We start from the raw sequence: 19,344 nt of genomic DNA, 5'->3' as shown, positions 1-19,344 counted from the left end.
GTAACTCCTGTACTTAGGGAGATCTGATGCCCTCCTCAGGCCTCCATGAGTACTGCACTCAAGATGGTGCACAAAGGTACACCCAGGCAGGCATAAAATGCTTAAATTCTGTGTAAGTTTGTGAGGGTAGGTATCCTCTGATATCACGTTGAAATGTAAGTGAGCTCTTCTCTGAGGAGCAACTAATCTCATTTTAAAGAGAATGACAGTAACATGCTGTGTCTCATTAATAGTTGGAAGGAAAAGATGCATGCACCCCAGTCATCCTTGAAGGGTACTTAGACCTCACTGTGGGTGAGTTCAATCTGCCAAGTGAATTGCATTGTTCCACTTAGGACTAACATCCTCAAATACACTTAGTATTTCCCTTTCAAGTCCATTTCTGTTTCGAAGTAGAACCCCATCAATTTTTTTATTTGGTGTTTGAATTAACTTTTTTCACCCTGTTTTGGCTGGGCACCTTAAATATGGATAATATTGCTATTTGAAAAATTTAGGATGAGACTGGGAACAGGCTGATTTAGTAACATTTTATTTTGTACATCTCCTGAGAAACACCATCATCAATTTCTCGTGGGATAATCCTTTTACAACCTTAACAATGAAACTGACATAGACATAGCCAAAGCTACCTAGACACTCACTGGAACATTTTATACAAATTACCCTTTTTTCTTTACAATTGTTAACAAAGCCTGCCTTGTCCGCATGTAATTACAAGAAAGTTAAAACATTTTCAAGGTGCCTTTTTGAGACTCAAACTTTCAATTCTGTACCTGCTTATGTGAGGAAGGGGGTATGCTGAAGAACCAAAGCTGTAATTAGAGTCCTTTATTTAGGACCCACTTAAAGGGTGACTCATAGCAAAGTAAACACACTGAATACTACTAAAAAAATGCACCCCAATGGAATGATAGTTCCACTCACTTTTGCAATCAAGGAGGGGGGGGGTAGGTGTTAAAGAGTGGCTCTGTGAGCACAAGCACATATGCATATACAGTTTTCAGCTTACATTTAATACAAATAAAACTTGGAAGCACTCATTCTGTCAAGTTTTATAGCAAAGTTCCTGAGCTAAAAGTGACTTCTATTTCTAAGAAAAGGAAAATGCAAGGACCAAATAAAAGGAAAACTGGAAACTGGAACAGCAAGGTTGTCAGCAGCTTATTCCTGTCAACCTGATTTTTCCACATCAATACTAAAGCTGCTCTATCTACCAAGTTATCTGGCCAACCAAAATCAGGAACCCAATTCCTATATACTTAACCCAATTATCACAGAGCCTCAAGTTTAACTAATCTGTTCCATGGCTTTTCTAAACAAATCTGACTTCTGATTTCATACCACTTTCCTCCAAAACAACAAAAATCATCTTGGGAGTAAAACATATAAAAGAGACAAGCAAACCAAGTTTTCACAGCTCATAATCTCTAAAAACCATCTCTTGTCACCCAGAAAACCAAAGACACAGTGTTCTAACTACCTGAACCACAACTTTCCAATATGGGAGTGAATTTTGCAGGTAAAAAAATAGTTATAATCGCAAAATCTATGAAAGTTCTACCCTAGTTCTGTTTCTGCTAAAGTATTACACACCAAAATAAAATGTACATCTCTTCTACCAAACGAGTAAAGTATATACACTGTGGAAACGAGTGCAAAGCTGATGCTGTACTGTGCTAGTCGATGCAGGTGTGTGGAAGTAAAGAGGTCCACATAAAAAAGTTAATCTATATTTTTAAATACACATTTTACTCTATCTTCTTAGTATAAAGTAGAAAAAGGAGTAGGAAAGCAAAAAGGAATTTACTATATATTGTGGTATGGACCAGTTATAAACCAAACATGAACCCTGCATATGGGGGTTGAAGAGCTGGCTTAGTAGTTAAGAGCTTCAAGAGGACCAGAGTTCAGTTCACAGCACCCATGGCAGGAGGTTGACAAGTGCCTACGTTGTCAGCCCCATCTGACACCTCTGTCCTCCATGGGCATATGCATCCACATGCATATAACTCCCTCCCACACACATTATAAAAAAATAAATCTTTTGAAAGAACACTACAAACAACCTAGGAGTCCTTACCATCATTTCTCTGGAGTTAACTATCAATATTGTAATATTCATTTCTTTTATTGCTAGGTTTTACTTGACTCATTGAGATACAAAAAAACCACATAAAAGTAAACAGCCAAAGATTTGATAAGTCAGAATGCTGGCATACAAGAAAAAAAAAAACAAAACACAAAGCAAACAAACAACGTGATGAGTGACAGATTCTTCTCCTATTTGCTAAACCATTACATTTATCCATGTGTGCTGTGATTGAACTATTCTATGCAACCATCACTTCCTTTGTCCAAAGACCCAAAGTGTTGCTACTAGGTTGCTCTCCAGAAAGAAGCACACCACCATTTTGATCAACTTTGGCTCCTTTTTATTCAGGAAGCATACACTAACTCTTTTACTTTTATACATTTTTACATTCCAGAAATAAGCGAAAATAGCAGTTTTAAGTATGTTACAAAGTTGGCTTTGGGGCATAATAAGCTGTTTGAGAGAGGAACCAGCCAACTGACCTTTTCATCAAAGCACCAATGTATCTTCAGTCTTTTACCAGGCTCTACCACAGCTGTGGTTGCCTTGGATGTGACGCACAGACCGTGTGAAAGCTACAATGGAGAGTTGCTCTGAGTCTCTCTGCAAGGCACCAAGAACAAACAACTCAAGCTTCCTTTCTTCCGATTGAATCAAGGCTTTTTGAAAACTTTTTGACATCTCTCTCTCAAGTAGTGCTCTCTCAGCAGGAAGACTAGAATTTGTTAAAAGTCATATATCACAAGATACAGTAAATCATTTCCAATGTCCTGGAAATCACAGGGTAGAAGTTATAAATAAACACTGAAATTCCTTTTAAGAAAGTTTTACATCATTTAGTTGATAAGGACATTTACATGTACAGCACAGTTTATTGTTAAATGTTCTATAATTGGCTTCACACAAAGATGAAAATTGCTAGTACAAAATGACCTGACATTTTAAGTAAATCTGGAATTAGCTGTAGCTTAGAGTCAGCATTTACTTTACATATTGTTACAGATTGCTGTGCTATGCCCTATAAATAATGTGAATTATTTTCCTCAGGGTGAAATTGCACTCAGATGGGTGTTTTTGCTTGGACAAACTACTAGAATCTGAGGGATGGGGCAATGTGAAAGACACACACAGTAACTGCACAATATCATCTGCTGGGGTAAGCTAATACAAGTGGACGGAATTCTCCAAGTTCCAAACCTAATAAAGCACTACATGAAACGAACAAGGGGAAACCTCTTAAGAATGAATATTCTTCAACCAGATTATGTAATTCTTGATCTGCCTCACATGGCATTTACAAGATAACTTAGTCAAAACTTAATTTGCTTGGGGCATGACAAGCTCATAATGTCCCACTTGGCCTTCCTGTTTGAGTTGATCTAGGAGGTCTTCCTTCCGCCGTTTTCTACCTACCACCAGGTACCTATCATGGCCCACCCCATGAGACTTACTCTTCAGGCCATACTTCTGAGCAATCTGATGTATTTGCTTCCGTTCGTCATTAGTCAGCTCTGTGGAGAAGGTCAAATCTGAGTGGCTCTCAGAGCGGGCATAGTTTCTGATGATCTGTTCTATATCTCTCTTAGCAATTTTATTGACCCTCTCTACATCTAGTCCAAGTCCTTCTCGCTTGTGCTGCTCTTTGACTGAGATAGGCTCCCTTATGCCATCACCAGATTTACCTAAGCCACCACCCGTCCAACCCATTTTTCGCAGCAGTTGATTTCCTATGTTATCCTCTTTGATTTGCTGTTTGTAAGCTTCTTCTGCTGAGCGGCCCTGAATTTCATTTCTTGAAATCACATCTTCAACAGTCCCTTTCTTCAGGTTGTTAATGACAGTTGGCTGGGTCTTTTTGAGGGTTTTCACAGCTTCTCCGGCAGCTTCATATTTGACACTTTTCTTCACCCCAACTGCTTCTGCAATGACTTCACTTTCCAGAATCACCTTGCATTTCCAGCGGAGGCCTGTCATCCTTTCATAGACGTATTCAACTGTCATTCGGTTAAACTGGGCTGTATCGTTCAGGGTGCACACAGGATTGGAAGAATTCTCATATACTACAACATCTTTTATATCTTTCTTCTTTCCTGACCCTCTGGGTGAAGAGCCTGAGTGGCACTGGGAACTTTTGACAGATGGGTAAGTGGGTTGTGTTTTTTGAAGAACCTTCAAAGCTTCGTCAGCAGCTGCATGTTTGCTTGTTTTCTTGGTTCCAAAACCTTCAGCTAAGCAGTGATCCTGTAGGAATACTTGACACCGCCATGTGCGATTTGGCATCATCTCATATTTATACTCAATTGACATTTTATTGAATGAGGCAGAATTGTTAAGGATGCCAATTGCATCGTTTGCATTTTCTGTAATGACAAAATTGGTCCAATGTTTGGCAGAACTATTAAAAATAAGCTGCCCTGAAGCATTCTTTCCCAGTACTACCAGGTCTTCTGGTGGTTTTAGAGCCGGGGGAAATTCATATGAAAGCATGCCAATCTGACATACTACAAGGTCCTCTCCAATGACGTGCTTAAATTTCCGCTGGACAACTCTAACCTCAATCCGCTTCTGTAAGAGTTTTACAGCTAGCTCAGTAGCTCGATCCCTGGACCCATTCTTGCTCCCTGCATAACCTGTAGTTAGATAGATATTTTGGCATCTAACTTCACAAGCATACCCGTCTGTGAGAAGTTTTTTATTTTTGGGGATGTCAGCAGGAGGAATTTCTTTTAAAGGAGCATATATATACTCAGGATTTGTCTTACATGCCTGAATGCAACGAGTTAGCATGTAGGTATAATTAATTTTATCAGATCCAGAAGTCATCTCTGGATTAGAAAGGTTCTTCCAGATAGTTGCTGTTAACTTTTCAATAAAATACTGTTTTTCAGCAACCACTGACTCAGGATACATTTGTGAAGGACAAGGCTCTGGAGGTGGCTGGAAGGTGCTGCTTGGGGCAGGGTTCCTCCTGTCAAAACACATGGCGGTCGTTACAGGCTGCTCTTTTGTGAAAATAAATCCTGATGAATTACAATACTGAGAATTCCCATCTTGTATATTGAAAGAGTCTTGAGTATAATCTTGGTAGAAGTTTCTTGGCATGCTGACAAAATGTGTTCGTCCATTTACCTCTTTTGTTTGAGGGCCATAAGGATCTTCCTGTCTTTCAGCTTTTGAACTACTAGCTACAAAATGTACAGGCTCAAAACGAGGTCTCACATGGAATTTGGAACCAGCTTGCTTTTTAGGAGGATTTTGACCTATAGAATGAGTGAAATTTACAATTCATTAAAATGGGAATATTTCAAAAGAACCAAGCAGGAAAATAGCACCAACCGTATTATCCGAAAGCTGCACTGTTGGTACAAGGTCCGTCCCAGTCACTTGGGTGAAGGGATTCATGTCACCATAAGGGGCGACGCTCCCTTACCCTCCATGCATTAGGAAAGACTCTAAATAGGAAAAAGCTCATCAAATCAAGTATGCAGGCTGCTGCCGTGCAGGACTAGCAGATGAGATTACAAGTGAGCTAAAAGCACAAGTGAAGGGAACTCTTCCCCTATACTGGAAGGATGTGCTAGGACAATCTCTTAGCACCTGTGTGCAAAGGGTACCAGAGCTACAGATGACTCTAATGAAACAGAAATTATGGATGACCAGATGCATTTACTAAATGTTTCTCTTTTGTTTCAGAGGTGAGTGGCTATGAGAGTGCTTTACCTGGTTGTAACTGTAGTATCAAAAATAGTTTTCAACCCAAACCTTAGCTCTGACTTGTCCTGTACAAAAGGCTTTATTTACCTTTATTTCTAGAAGCGATAACAACTGGAACTAATGATTAGTGGGGGACAGCACATTTGAAGTCACAGAGACCTACTACTAAGGCTCTAACAGAAACTAGTGCTTTTTCCCAACAGCACTCCTCAGTAGAAAGCTGGTCCGTTCGGACCTGTCCAAGAACATCTAATTGCTCAGATGATCTCAGGATGAGACTCTTCTATTCAGAGGAAGGTTCCGTGGCATAGACTTCAAGGATAGCATTACAGTGGGACTTCTGCACTTTCAGTTCTTTTTAGCATACTCCAAAATTGTATGTAAGTTAGAAGTCATTTATCTGGGTCAGACATGGAGGAACACACCTTTTATCCCAACACTTGGCAGGCAGAGGCAGGTGGATATCTGAGAACTTGAGGCCATTCTAGTCTACCAAGTGGGTTCCAGGACAACCAGGGCTACACAGACAGACTGTCCTAAAAGCAAAATTTTAAAAAATCATTTTTCTTTGCATAGCATCCAGTGCTACCAGTGTTATTTGAAGCCACATGCTACACTCATATCATTTTAAGAAGCCACACTTCTTCAAATCCCACCTCCCAGAAACAAGTTATACTCACCATCGTAGGCTGAAAGGTAGCGCTTTTGACCTTTGGGAGGTTTGGGCAGCATCAGATCGTATGACGGCATCTCTCCAATATCAATACCTTCGGCCATCTGAAGAATTTTTTCCATCAAGTGTGGGCTGTATCTATAAATAAATATAATCTACAATTAAAACAAGGCATGGAGCTACTTTTTATAAATGCTTCTAAATGAGATGGTCTTTTATCCCACAGGACTTAGCAGCAGGGTATTTTTGTTATGAAAACCAAGGATCAGACCTAAAATACTTACTTGTAGAATGAGAAGTTAAGTTACTCATTAGGCACCAAGAGCAAGGTTTTCTGCATAAAATATACAAACATAGGGGCCGAAGAGATGGCTTATCAGTTAAGAGCACTGGATGCTCTTCCAGAGGATCCAGGTTAGATTCCTAGCACCCACGTGACCATTTACAACTGTCTGTAGTTCCCATTCCAGAGTATACAACACTTAGCCGGGCGGTGGTGGCGCACGCCTTTAATCCCAGCACTCGGGAGGCAGAGGCAGGCGGATCTCTGTGAGTTCGAGGCCAGCCTGGTCTACAAGAGCTAGTTCCAGGACAAGCTCCAAAGCTACAGAGAAACCCTGTCTTGAAAAAAACAAACAAACAAACAAAACCAGAGTATACAACACTGTCTTCTGGCCTCTGTGGGCAACAGGCATGCATGTTGTTGTGCACTGACATATAAGTAGGTAAGAACACAAATATAATTTCTAGCCAAAACCTTATTTTTAACATGTGAGTGGAAAACACAAGTATACACTCATGATTTTTCTCTTTCATATAGGTATTACAATTGACATAAATTGTAACATAAATGTAAATAATTGTTTACATAAATGCCAACAATTACACTTATATACTTATAAAAATACTGAGTGTTAAAGGACAGCTGGGTAGCTAACATCCAAATTGTAGCTTCTATCACTTCTCATGAAAAGGAATCATGTTCCTCAGAGAAATGCATGCTTCCAAGTCTGGGGCAGGAAATGTCTAAGAAGAGCCTGGGAGATTTTAGGCCTACAAACGAAGAAGCAGTCAAAGGTCACAGGAGTTGTGCCAAATGGACTCAGAAGCCAATCAGAATAAGCTCTTGGCAATATGAGCCAATTTGAGTGTCAATAATAGGAACAATAGCTAGCATGAATTAAAATATATCAAATATGTTTAAAATATTTTAGTTCATAATACTTACAAACCCATTATTGGTCACTTTTGGTGGATGGACGGAATCAACGCATTATTCTCTAAACAAGTAAATATTAAAGGGAGGAAGCAAGTATTTGTCCTATAATTTAATGGTTAAACTGTATCTTAACCAAAGGGTCGCCACAGAAAATCTCTTAAAGATTTAGTTTCAGCTCTGTGTATTCATGGAGGAAGTGTGCACACATGAGTACAGGGTGCCATGGGAGGCCAGAGGCATCAGATCTCTTAGATCTAGAATCACAGGTGTGAGCTGCCTGATGCATGATGGGAACCCAACTCCACTCCTCTGCAAAATCAATACCAACACCATCTCTCCAGCCCCAAGAAAAGCATTTGCAGAAGCATTACAGCTAGCCAAGAAAAACATGAGAGCCCATTATCACTCTGCAAGGCACAAGAAAGCTACTGGTGAAGTATAGACAGGGAAGAATCTAGAAATGGACTCCTATAAAGAATTCAAAACTGGTAGCAGACAAAGGTCCAGATTCAATCCCACAGAGGAAGAGTCTCTGCAACAATTGAGCACCTAAAAACCAGGCAGGTAAACCTAAGCCTCCGTTTACAAAAGCAGAAAGTGGAAAACTATGAAATTGTCATTTAAAACAGTAGGAGAAAACCTTGAGGTTCTAGGCCATGCAAGCAGTTCTTAGAATTGACACGAGAAGCATGATGTATAAAAACAGTGTGGGCTGCAGAGCTAGCTCAGCAGTTAAGGGCATTTGTTCTTATAAAGGCCCAGGTTCAATTCACAGCACCCACGTGGCAGCTGACAACTGTCCATAATTTCAGAACTTCCAGGATGCACATGATATAGACATACTTGCAAGCTAAACATGCATACACAGAAAATAAATAAATCTTTAAAAAGGAAAACAAGGGTAAAATGGACCCAATCATAATTAAAATCTTGTCCTCTTAAAAGACTGCAAAAAAACAAAACAAAACAAAACAAAAACTATAGATTGGGAGAAAATGCTTGTGTACCACGTGCTTGACAAGAACTTGTTAGCTCCAAACCCAAGATGAACAAAATCAAACTTTCAAATGAACAGGAAGAATTGGGGAGATGGCTTAGTGGGTAAAAGAACACTTGCTGTCTAAACTGGAGGCCCCAGATTCAAATCCGTAGCACCTCTGTAAAGGCTGGGCATAGTCACAAACTCCTGCATTGAGGTGCAGAGACAGGTGGATACGACAGCTGGTTAGCCAGCCAACCTAGCCTAAATGGTGAGCAGCTCTAGGTTCAGTGACACACTGCCAAAAAAAAAAAAAAAAGCTACAGAACAACTAAGGGAGACACAACATCCTACTCTTGCTTCTGCGGTGCATTCACCTGCACACAGGAATGTACATGTATATACACAGACACATACACATGCAGAAACAAAGACACACACACACACACACACACACACACACACATAGACAGACTGCTAATGAACACACAGAAGGATGTTCAACACCATCAATCACCAGGTAAACACAACTGAAAAACAACACTGACCTATCAAAATGACCAAAATAAAATAGTGATGGCGCCAAATGCTGGCAAGAATGCAGAGAAACTGGATCTCTCAGATATTGCTGGTGAGATCATAAAATGATACAGTTACTCTAGAAAACAATTTGGCAGTTTCTAATAAAACTAAACATTGGGCTGGAGAGATGGCTCAGAGGTTAAGAGCACTGGCTGCTCTTCCTAGGGGACCTGAGTTCAATTCCCAGCAACCACATGGTGGCTCACAACCATCTCTAATGAGATCCGGTGCCCTCTTCTGGAATGCAGGCAGAACAGTGTGCACATCATAAATAAATCTTTAAAAACCTAAACATTAACTATCACATGACACAGCAATTGTACTCTTGAGCAAGTATCCCAAAGAAATGAAAACTCAGCACAACAACTTAGGCCGAACTATAATAAGCCCAGCTAGCTTTCAAAAGTGAATGGCTACAACTCTTGTACGAAAACACCAGGAAAACTACACAGCAACTGAAAGAAACAAACCACAGATACAGGTCACAGTGAGGCTGGGGTGCTAATTATTTTAAAAGAACAATAGGCAGTATCTTTGTGGCATTGGGAATATTAAGGGTCTTCTTTAAAAACATATTACAATTGTGTTTAACTGCACACACCGTGGTGCCTGCCACATGTGGCTGTCAGGGAACAACTCTGGAGTCATTCTCCTTCCACTTTCATGAGAGATCCAGCTAGCAAACTCAGGGCATCAGGCTTACATGGCAAACACCCTTACCCACCGACCCATGTCACCTGCCCAGAAATATTAAATATATTGACCACAGTGATAGATTAGAGAACCCTGTCGTTTTTAGGTGTGATGGATTAAAAAAACCTGCAATTTGGGGCGCTGCTCAGCAACAGACTGCTTATCTAGCATGCATGAGGATCTAGGTTCTAGAAATGACAAGTTGGACTCCCCACATCTGAAGAAGTACTATGGAGAATAGCTTTTCCCCATGCGCAGATAAGGGTAAATAGAAATAGTTACTCTTGGTGTTCTAGTACTGATGTAGCTGCTGTGCTAGCAGCTGTCCAAAGAAAAGCAGGGTAGAGTACTTCCCGCTGTGTTTGCTTTATTACATTCATTTATTATGCCTGGGGGGAACTGCACTTGTGCCGCATCTTGCCTATGGAGGTCAGAGGATCACCTGTGAGAACTGGGTCTTTTCTTTCCACCTTGGGAGCCCTGCGGATCAAACTCAAGTAGTCGGGCTTAGTGGCAAATGCCTAAGGCATCTCATCACCCTTGTAAGTTTCTTGTCATTGTTTTCTCCCACCTATCCATCTTTCTGTTCTGAGATGGCCTCAATATACAACTCACATGTACCTCAGGCTAGCCTCCCATCCCAACCTCCTGAGTGTTGGCATTACAGGTGTGACCACAACAGGCAATTAAAAACTGACCTCAAGTGGTGTTTGTTAACCATGAGCACCCGCTGGCCCTTCCTATTTTCAGAGTCTTGCTTGGCCTAACTAGTAGCATTTGGGAAGAAAGTCCTGAACCTGAGTAACTAGCACAGCTTTTTCATGAATACTTGTGAAGCTAAAGATTAACATCTTCCATTTTCAGCTGGGCGGTGGTGGCGCACACCTTTAATCCCAGCATTTGGGAGGCAGAGGCAGGCGGATCTCTGTGAGTTCGAGACCAGCCTGGTCTACAAGAGCTAGCTCCAGGACAGGCTCTAAAGCTGCAGAGAAACCCTGTCTCGAAAAACAAAAAAACAAACAAACAAAAAAACCATCTTCCATTTTCAGTGTAGTATGCTCCAAACCCATCAGATGGCTTTCCTTGTAAACAAAACCTAGTAGTCCTCATTGACAGATTATGGAAAGCTGCTCTCACCTGCTTTTCTTCAGACAGCTGCTGACACAGCAGCTACATCAGTGCCGGAACACCAACAGTAACTGTTTCTATTTACCCTATCTGTGCATAGGCAGAGCTATTCTAAAGCATCGTTCATTCTACATAGCACTTCCTTCAGGTGTGGGGAGTCCAACTTCTACAGTATGGGATGAAAACAAGACTAAGAAAATCAGGTGGCATGACTTAAAAACATTTATTCATTACTTTAAAAAATTATGTTATATATCTGAGTGTTTTGCCTACATATTTGTCTCTGTAGTGTGTGTGTGTGTGTGTGTCTGGTGCCCATGAAGGCCGGAGAGGGTGTCCAATTCCCTGGAATTGGAGTTACAGATAGTTTGTGAGCTGCCATATGGGTGCTAGGAACTGAACCCAGGTCCTCTTAAAGAGCAGACAGTGCACTTAACCACTGATCCATCTCTCCAGTCCAAAGTTTACAGCTTTTAAAACCACTAATTTCACATTTGCAAATACTGGTGGTACAACCAAGCCACCTGCCTTGGGTCCAGTCAAAATTCTCTAGCCCTTCCATCAGAGCCCGACTCTGACTATGCCGTACACATGCCATTTGATGCACATGAAGGATATACCTAGGGCTCCCCACAGTCACATTCGCTTGTCTCTCAAGTTTCTTCCAGCTTCGGTAATTACTGTACCTATTTATTGCTCCCTATTCATTACAATTGCTACAGAATTCACCATCTCCCAGAGGCTATAAAAATAAACTCTTGCGTAGGTTGCCAACATAGCCAGATTCTGTCCTTTATACAAAAGAATACAAAAGAAGCCCAGCAAGCTTAAATAAGAACAGAAAGACTATCGTGTTATCTAGTGCTTGACTAGTCAAAATACAATGCAAAAATGTTAGAGTCTTTAAAAAGAGCACTAGAATTCTACTTCTATTCCCAAATACCCATCCAAGGATAAAGGTCAAGTTATTGCAATCTTCCGTGGTGATTTTTCATGATGCACTAAAAATGACACCTTTAACTCTAAAGAAACCCAACCAAGAAAAACTTTACATCTCAACCAGTAATAACTTCAGTATCATTTAAGGGGTTACTTTACGTTCTTTTTGTTTGTTTGCTTTCTATGCCCTCCCAATGCTGATTCTTTATGTTCTTCCCATATCTATTCTATTTGGGGTTTACCAAGCTGAAAACTGAACTCACAGACTTGAGCGTTCCAGGCAAAGTCTCTACCACTAAGCTATATTACCCAGCCCATTTGGGATTTAATGGCTACATAATGTCCTGTATTATGGAATATGGTGTAGCATAACATTAAGGCAAGTCAAGAATAATTTTAAATGCATGCATATTACATATTATATGTGCATTAGATCACATGTTTGGCTGTAAATACTTTCTTTAACTCACCTACCATGTCTAGTATATTATTGAAAGATGATTTATAATGGGCAATATATTTTCTTCATAGATATCACAGTCTTGGTCACAAGACAGTTGCATCTATGTGCACAGCTACAAGAGAAACAAATCATTAAACACAATGGCACCTGAAATTTAGGAAATAGTCAATAATAGATGATTATAAGTTTTTTTGCAAATATATTAAATAGTTCTACTAAATCTAAATTAAAATGCTGAGATTAGAAACTTAAAAGCCAGATGTAGTGGCACATGACATTATTATTGTCATTATTTTATGTGTCTGAGTGTTTCGTCTGTATGTATGTATGCACACCACATGCATGCCTAGTGCCTGAGAAAGTGGTAAACCCCCATGTGGGTGATGGGAATCAAACCTGGGTCCTTTGAAACAACAGCATGTGCTCTTAACCAGAGACAACTCTCCAGTTAAACACAACACTCCAGAGGCAGAGGCAGATGAATCTCTGTGAATTTGAGGAAAGCCTCATCTGTAGAGGTCTGGGACAGCCAAGGCTACACAGGAAACCCTGTCTAAACAAACAACAACAAAAAATACAACAAAAAAGAGGCAGAGGCAGGTGGATCTCTATGAGCTCAAGGTCACCCTGGTCTACAAAGTGAGTTCCAGAACAGCTAGGGCTACACAGTGAAATAGCCAGGTCTATACAGTGAAACCCTGTCTCAGGGAAAAAAGAAGAAAGAAAAAAAGAAAGGAAGGAAGGAAAGAAAAGAAAGAGAAATAAAAATTAGGGCTTCAAAACACAAAATGTGACATTCAAAACTATTTATAAGATGCTTAATGTTGAGCTGGAGACATGGCTCAGTGGTTAAGAGCACTGGCTGCTCTTCCAGAGGTCATGAGTTCAATTCCCAGAAACCACATGGTGGCTCACAACCATCTGTAATGAGATCTGGTGCCCTCTTCTGGTGTGTGGGCATACATGGAGGCAGAATGTTGTATACATAATAAATAAATAAATAAATAAATAAATAAATAAATAAATAAATAAATAAGTCTTTAAAAAAGATGCTTAATATTTCAAGTTAATAATATATGTATAGATTATAGGTGAAATTTTCAAAAAATTCCACTCTGCTTGCCTTAGTGACTTGTATATTAATGTGTAATGTTAAATTTCACAATATATATCTAACTGGAATCTACTTTCCAAACCCTTCAGAATGCATCAAGGAAAAGAAGTCGAGGTAGCTATGTTAATTTCATGTTATTTCTCCATTAATAGGTTAACAAAAATAAGGAAGCCAGGATTTGTATGCCACAACTGCTTTTAAATCCTATGGATTAAGACTGGAAAACTGAATATGCCAGGTAATCTGGACATTGTGCCTTCTTTTTTTGAGGATATCTTTTTTTATTATGTATACAGTGCATGGATACCATATATACTAGTATCCATGCACTGTATACATTATATATATATATATCACACACACACACACACACACACACACACACACACACACACTATATGTATACCTGCAGGTCAGACAAGGGCACAAGATCTCATTATAGATGGTTGTGAGCCACCATGTGGTTGCTGGGAATTGAATTCAGGACTTCTGGAAGAGCAGCCAGTGTGCTTAACCTCTGAACCATCTCTCCACCCCCCCCCTTCTTCTTCTTCTTCTTCTTCTTCTTCTTCTTCTTCTTCTTCTTCTTCTTCTTCTTCTTCTTCTTCTTCTTCTTCTTCTTCTTCTTCTTTATTTTATTTATTATTATTATTACTACTATTATTATTATTTTGGTTTTTTGAGACAGGGTTTCTCTGTAGCTTTGGGGCTTGTCCTGGAACTAGCTCTTGTAGAGCAGGCTGGCCTCGAACTCACAGAGATCCACCTGCCTCTGCCTCCTGAGTGCTGGGATTAAAGGCCACCACCGCCTGGCTGACTTGTGCCTTCTTAAATGGCCGTGGGTGGATCTCGGTGGTATAGTTTTTGGCTAACAGGCATGAGACTATAAATTCCACCACTCAGTCCTGCAAAACAAATACAGTAGTAAACACACTAGCTATAATCTGTAAGTAAAAGCTGCACAGACACCCTAGGCCTTGATATGCACAATTATTTAAGTGTCATATATGTGGCTGATCAAAGGACTATAAGTTTGCATTAGCCACAAGACTAATGGTTTGAATGCTTTAGAAATTTCTCAGAAAATTCTTCCTGTCCCAGACTCCTAAATTCTGGGATTACAGGCATGGGCCATCACATCAAATGACATTTTTTGATAGGTGGCTTGCTTTTATAAAACAGAAAAAGTGAAGGGAGCTTTGAGATTCTTGGTTGCTTGGATGAAGAAAGATTATTAAAAAGTGGAGTGGAGGGCTGGAGACACAGCTCAACTGATAGAGTGCTTGGCCAGCATTCACGAAGCCCTCGGTTCAATCCTCAGCACCAGATAAACTGGACATGGCAGGGCACCCCATGATTTCAGCACTCAGGAGGCAGAGGCAAGAAAAGCAGAACTTGCAGAACACCCTCAGCTATGTGGCAAGTTCAAGGACAGTCTGGGCTGCATGAGACTTTGTCTCACAAAAATGCAGATCGCAAAACTTTATTTATCCTATAAAGTAGAATTTCTCACTCTGGTCCTCAAGTCAAAGTATAAGTATCATCTGGTAACCTGACAGAAATAAAAATTTTGAGGCCCTTCTTCACATTTTCTGATTGGGAAGTCTTGGAGTAGGGGCCCTGAAACCTGTCTTTTAATAAACCTAACAGGTGATTATTATTGTTGTTATTGTTTTAGACAGGGTATCTTTATATAGTCCAGGCAAGCTAAACTCACCATCCTGCTTCACTCTCAGGTCCCGAGTACAAGGATTAAAGTCCTGTGCTAGCACACGCAGTATCCAAAACAGGTGTTTTGTGCATGCTTATACGTAAGAACCACAATTATAGAGTCAAGAGGACATTAAAGGGCTGGAGAGATGGCTCAGAAGAGGACCTGAGTTTTAATCCCTAGCACCCCTGTAAAACCAGGGCAAGGTGACACACTGCACAGTCTATAATCACATTATTCATAAAGGAGACAGACAGATCCCAGAGGCTCAGAGACTAGTCAGTGATTGAGGAGGGTCATCTGCCTATGTGTCACTTTCATTGGTTAATAAAGAAACTGCCTTGGCCCTTTAATAGGACAGAAAATTAGGTAGGCGGAATAGACAGAACAGAATTGTAGGAGAAAGAAAGCAGAGTCAGGCAGACTCCTCAGGCAGTCGCCATGCCTCTCCTCTCTAAGACAGAGGCAGGTTAAGATTTCTCCTGGTAAGCTACAACCTCGTGGTGCTACACACATTAACAGAAATGGGTTAAGCAAGATGTGAGAATTAGCCAATAAGAGGCTGAAACTAATGGGCCAGGCAGTGTTTAAATGAATACACTTTCCGTGTAATTATTTTGGGTAAAGCTAGCCGGGTGGCTGGAAGCGGCCCTCCGCAGCGCCATCTACAAGTCAGTCTAAGCTAACTGGTGAGCTTTAGACTCCATGAATTTTTCTCAAACAAATAGACAGTGATAGAGATGACATCCAACCCGATCTCTGGCCTCATAGTCAAGGCTACTCACCACATAAACATATTTCACACACATTCAAATCTGTCCCATGGAAATGGCCATTATCACCAATCCCTGAATCCCTGGCACATGAGTTCTTCTTGCTCTAGGTGACAGAATTTTCAGATATTCTTTTTTATCCCATTTCCTAATCAAATGGAATCCCTTGAACAACTAATTAACAATTTGAGTTTACAAAGGGCTGTGTCACCACACTAATGCATTTACTTAGAAAAAAGCAGTCTGAGCCGGGTGGTAGCGGCGCATGCCTTTAATCCCAGCACTCGGGAGGCAGAGACAGGCGGATCTCTGTGAGTTCGAGGCCAGCCTGGTCTACAGAGCGAGTTCCAGAACAGGCTCCAAAGCTATACAGAGAAACCCTGTCTCAAAAAAAAAAACAAAAAAGAGCAGTCTATCACACAAAACAAAAATAACCCTGCCAACTTTGAGAACATAGATTTTATGCACCCAAGGAAAGAGCTAACAAAAGCCTAAAGGTGAAGACCATACTGAGTTGCTAACTTCCAAAGTTGTCTTGGGCTCTTCCCATTCTATGTAGAACAGTGAGATATAATACAAACAGTTCTTTCCAGTTCATCTATTTCATAGCTCTATCGTAATTGTTGTAGTGATGTAGGCATACTGCAACATGCTGACTTCTAAACAAAGGATTTGCGGATATGCACACACACATCCTGGGTGCTTGAGCTTTTAAGGTCAACTACCATCCGCTTGGTTTGTGTTCATATGCTGGTTATGCATGAAGCTGCTATTCGTGGGATAGAAGCCTGAGATTGAGAGATTTGACTTACGTCAGTTACCTGCTTTTGTTTATGGTCCATCCTTCCTAAACATGGCAGTTGTGTCTCAGTGGAGAGAGCAACAGACTAGAAATAGTTGTGAGACCATGCACAGTAATTTAACTTCTTTGCCTTCATTGATTTAGCTGTAAAAGGGAGATACTTCCTAACCTCTAGGATGGTGAATAAGATGGAAAGGGTTGAAAAAATATGCTATATACTACAAAGCTGTCTACATCTACCACTGCCCAGACATTTACTGAGCAGCTATTATGGTAAAGCAGAATACCGCACAAGATTTCTGCTAGCACGGAAGACAAAGATGTGCATATGAAAAAGAGAGTAAAGTCCTACCCCCTCCCAACTTGTAATCTAGCAGGAAGGTAAGTTTAGTTATGAACACAAAGGATGGTTAGCCTCCCCCACTAAAGATGCTTTAGGATTCTGATTCCCTGTAGCCTTTTGTGGAATTAAGATTTAGGATTATATGATAAAAGTACCTTTTTTACTCCAAGAACATCGCTAGGGAAATCAGATTTATCTGATGACTAATTGTCGAGGCTTTCCCAGATCCTCCCCTGAAATGATGGTTATCTCTAGAGGCAGAAATTCTGTCAACTTAGAGAAGACAGAAAAAATAAAACTCTGTGTCAGAGCAAAGCAAAGTTTCACGCTGGGTGCCATGTTCAACAATTAAGGTAGGAGCAGACAATTTCTTCTGCGTTGTTTACAGTTTTTCCAAGAACTGATCTGGCTGAATAGAATCTGATCATTTTCCAGACTTTCTCATCTTCCTAATAAAAACAAATTGACTGTTCGGCAGGAATATTAAAAAAAAAAGACGCTTTCCAGTCTACTGAAGGAATTAGTCCAGGATAAGGCCAATTTCGAGGTTCTGAAGGACAGAGGACCCAAGCACCCTGGTAAACACACACACAAAACCAAAACTGCGTTGAAACCATACCGCAGTCTCCCCAGAACACAAAGTGCTTTCCAAGAGGCCTGTTTAGAAGCCACCAGATTCTAGGAAAGGAGGAACCAGAGAAAGACACATATACACCCCTAAGACCTCATCCAGAGGTGAAATGTTAATTCTTCTTAGCCCATTTAAGGTGAAAAGCAGATAGATTCACTTCTTTGTTTGAGTACGTTATGCGCAAATCTACAAGCAAGCCTGACACTGCAGCTCAGAGACCTGACACACCGCCTCCCCAGGAGAAGACTCTAAGACCTGGCTTGGGGTGGGGGGTGCAAGGAGAGGAGGGTGTTTAATCTAGTGGAGATGGAAGAGAGTGGCCGGGAGACTAGAATTTGAGCTGCAGAGTTTGTCCTCCCCTTGAAGCCCCATCCAATATCCTCTGCGGATGCCGCATCCTTGGAAGACCCTATGCAGGTCTGAGGTTCTGCTATTGAACACCAATCACCACGACTAACTCTCAATAATCCTCTTCTAGGAGCTACTTCATCTCCATTTCTGGTCCTGGAGGGGCATCTCTGTGCCCTCATGTGCTGTCATGTCATTCATTGCCTGCCACCACGGTCACCCACCCTACCCCCAACCTACTAGTGAAGCTTCTTCGTGTTCTCTAGTAAATCTTCAAATCTTAAGCCTCCAAGCTATTATCATCCGCATCCCGCCCCTGTTCCTATCTGGACCGCTTCTGCTGACCCTCTCCTTCCCTTGGGCTGTCCCGTAACCCAAACTCCACCATCCGTCCCCCACCCTCATCCCCAAGCCGACCCTCGTCACCCATCTCCCACCCTCGTCCCTAACTCGATCGCCCCACACCAGGCTCACCTGCAGCCCAAGAAAATGTGGTTGGTCCAGGCGGCGGAGAGCGCGAGGAGCTGGTCGAGGGCAGCGCCGGGATAGCTGTGCAGGTGCCGACAGATGAAGCTCCGCCGCAGAGCCCACTGCCAGTCACTTTCGTGGCTATAGCGCCACTGCTCCAGCACTGCCTCAGGCGGGGGTGGCGGGAGGGGCGGCGGCGGCGGCGGGAGGGGGGGCAGCGGCGGCGGCGACAGGAAGTCGCCCCCCAGCAGCAGACGTCCTCCAGCCATCTTCTCTGCTTCAGTGTGGGGACGCCCCCCAGGGACGAAGCCGGCAAACTGGCCGCGAGCAATCGAGGCGGCGGCGGGGAGGGGAGGACCTGTGTGAGGGACGCTCGAGGCCGAACCTCGGGGGACTGGAGTTTGTGCCTGGGGGCTACGATCACAGGGGGACCGGGAGCAACGATCCCTGTCGCCACGGTGGCCGCACCGCTCCAACTAGTGTGGGAACGTGAGGGCTTTTTTTATTATACCGGGCGCACACACCAACGGAGTTGAGCCCCGCTACTCCGCGCCTCCTGGGACTCTAAGACCCACACACTGAGAGACTAGCGGTGAGAGAAAAAAGAAGCAGCACCAGCACGCCGGCTTCCCCGGCTCAGATGTCTCAGCCTACCTCCCCTCGTGCCAC

General features: G+C 41.8%; 1 protein-coding gene across 1 annotated transcript; it reads right to left on the bottom strand.

The window, feature by feature from the left end:
- Window positions 1-516: 516 nt before the first annotated feature.
- Nkrf (NFKB repressing factor) lies at window positions 517-19,336 on the bottom strand. Its single transcript, XM_038316371.1, has 3 exons — window positions 18,682-19,336; window positions 6,490-6,620; window positions 517-5,355 (listed from the first exon to the last, which is right to left on the bottom strand). Exons 1-3 carry the CDS (start codon window positions 18,942-18,944, stop codon window positions 3,413-3,415), a joined length of 2,337 nt encoding a protein of 778 aa, XP_038172299.1. The 5' UTR covers window positions 18,945-19,336; the 3' UTR covers window positions 517-3,412.
- Window positions 19,337-19,344: the final 8 nt, after the last annotated feature.

This window comes from Arvicola amphibius, chromosome X, assembly GCF_903992535.2.
Source record: "Arvicola amphibius chromosome X, mArvAmp1.2, whole genome shotgun sequence".
In the NCBI taxonomy this organism is placed as follows: Eukaryota; Metazoa; Chordata; class Mammalia; order Rodentia; family Cricetidae; genus Arvicola; species Arvicola amphibius.
Note: the sequence above shows the minus strand (reverse complement) of the source record. Positions and strands in the feature narration are given on the sequence as shown.

Bases quoted from the DNA above. Each gene is read 5' to 3' on its own strand.
- Nkrf (XM_038316371.1), bottom strand. From the start codon at position 18,944: ATGGCTGGAGGACGTCTGCTGCTGGGGGGCGACTTCCTGTCGCCGCCG. The intron at 6,621-18,681 runs GTGAGCCTGGTG...ATTTATTTATAG, and splicing joins CACATTTTCTTGGGCTGCAG to ATACAGCCCACACTTGATGG. The intron at 5,356-6,489 runs GTGAGTATAACT...CTCATTCTATAG, and splicing joins CTACCTTTCAGCCTACGATG to GTCAAAATCCTCCTAAAAAG.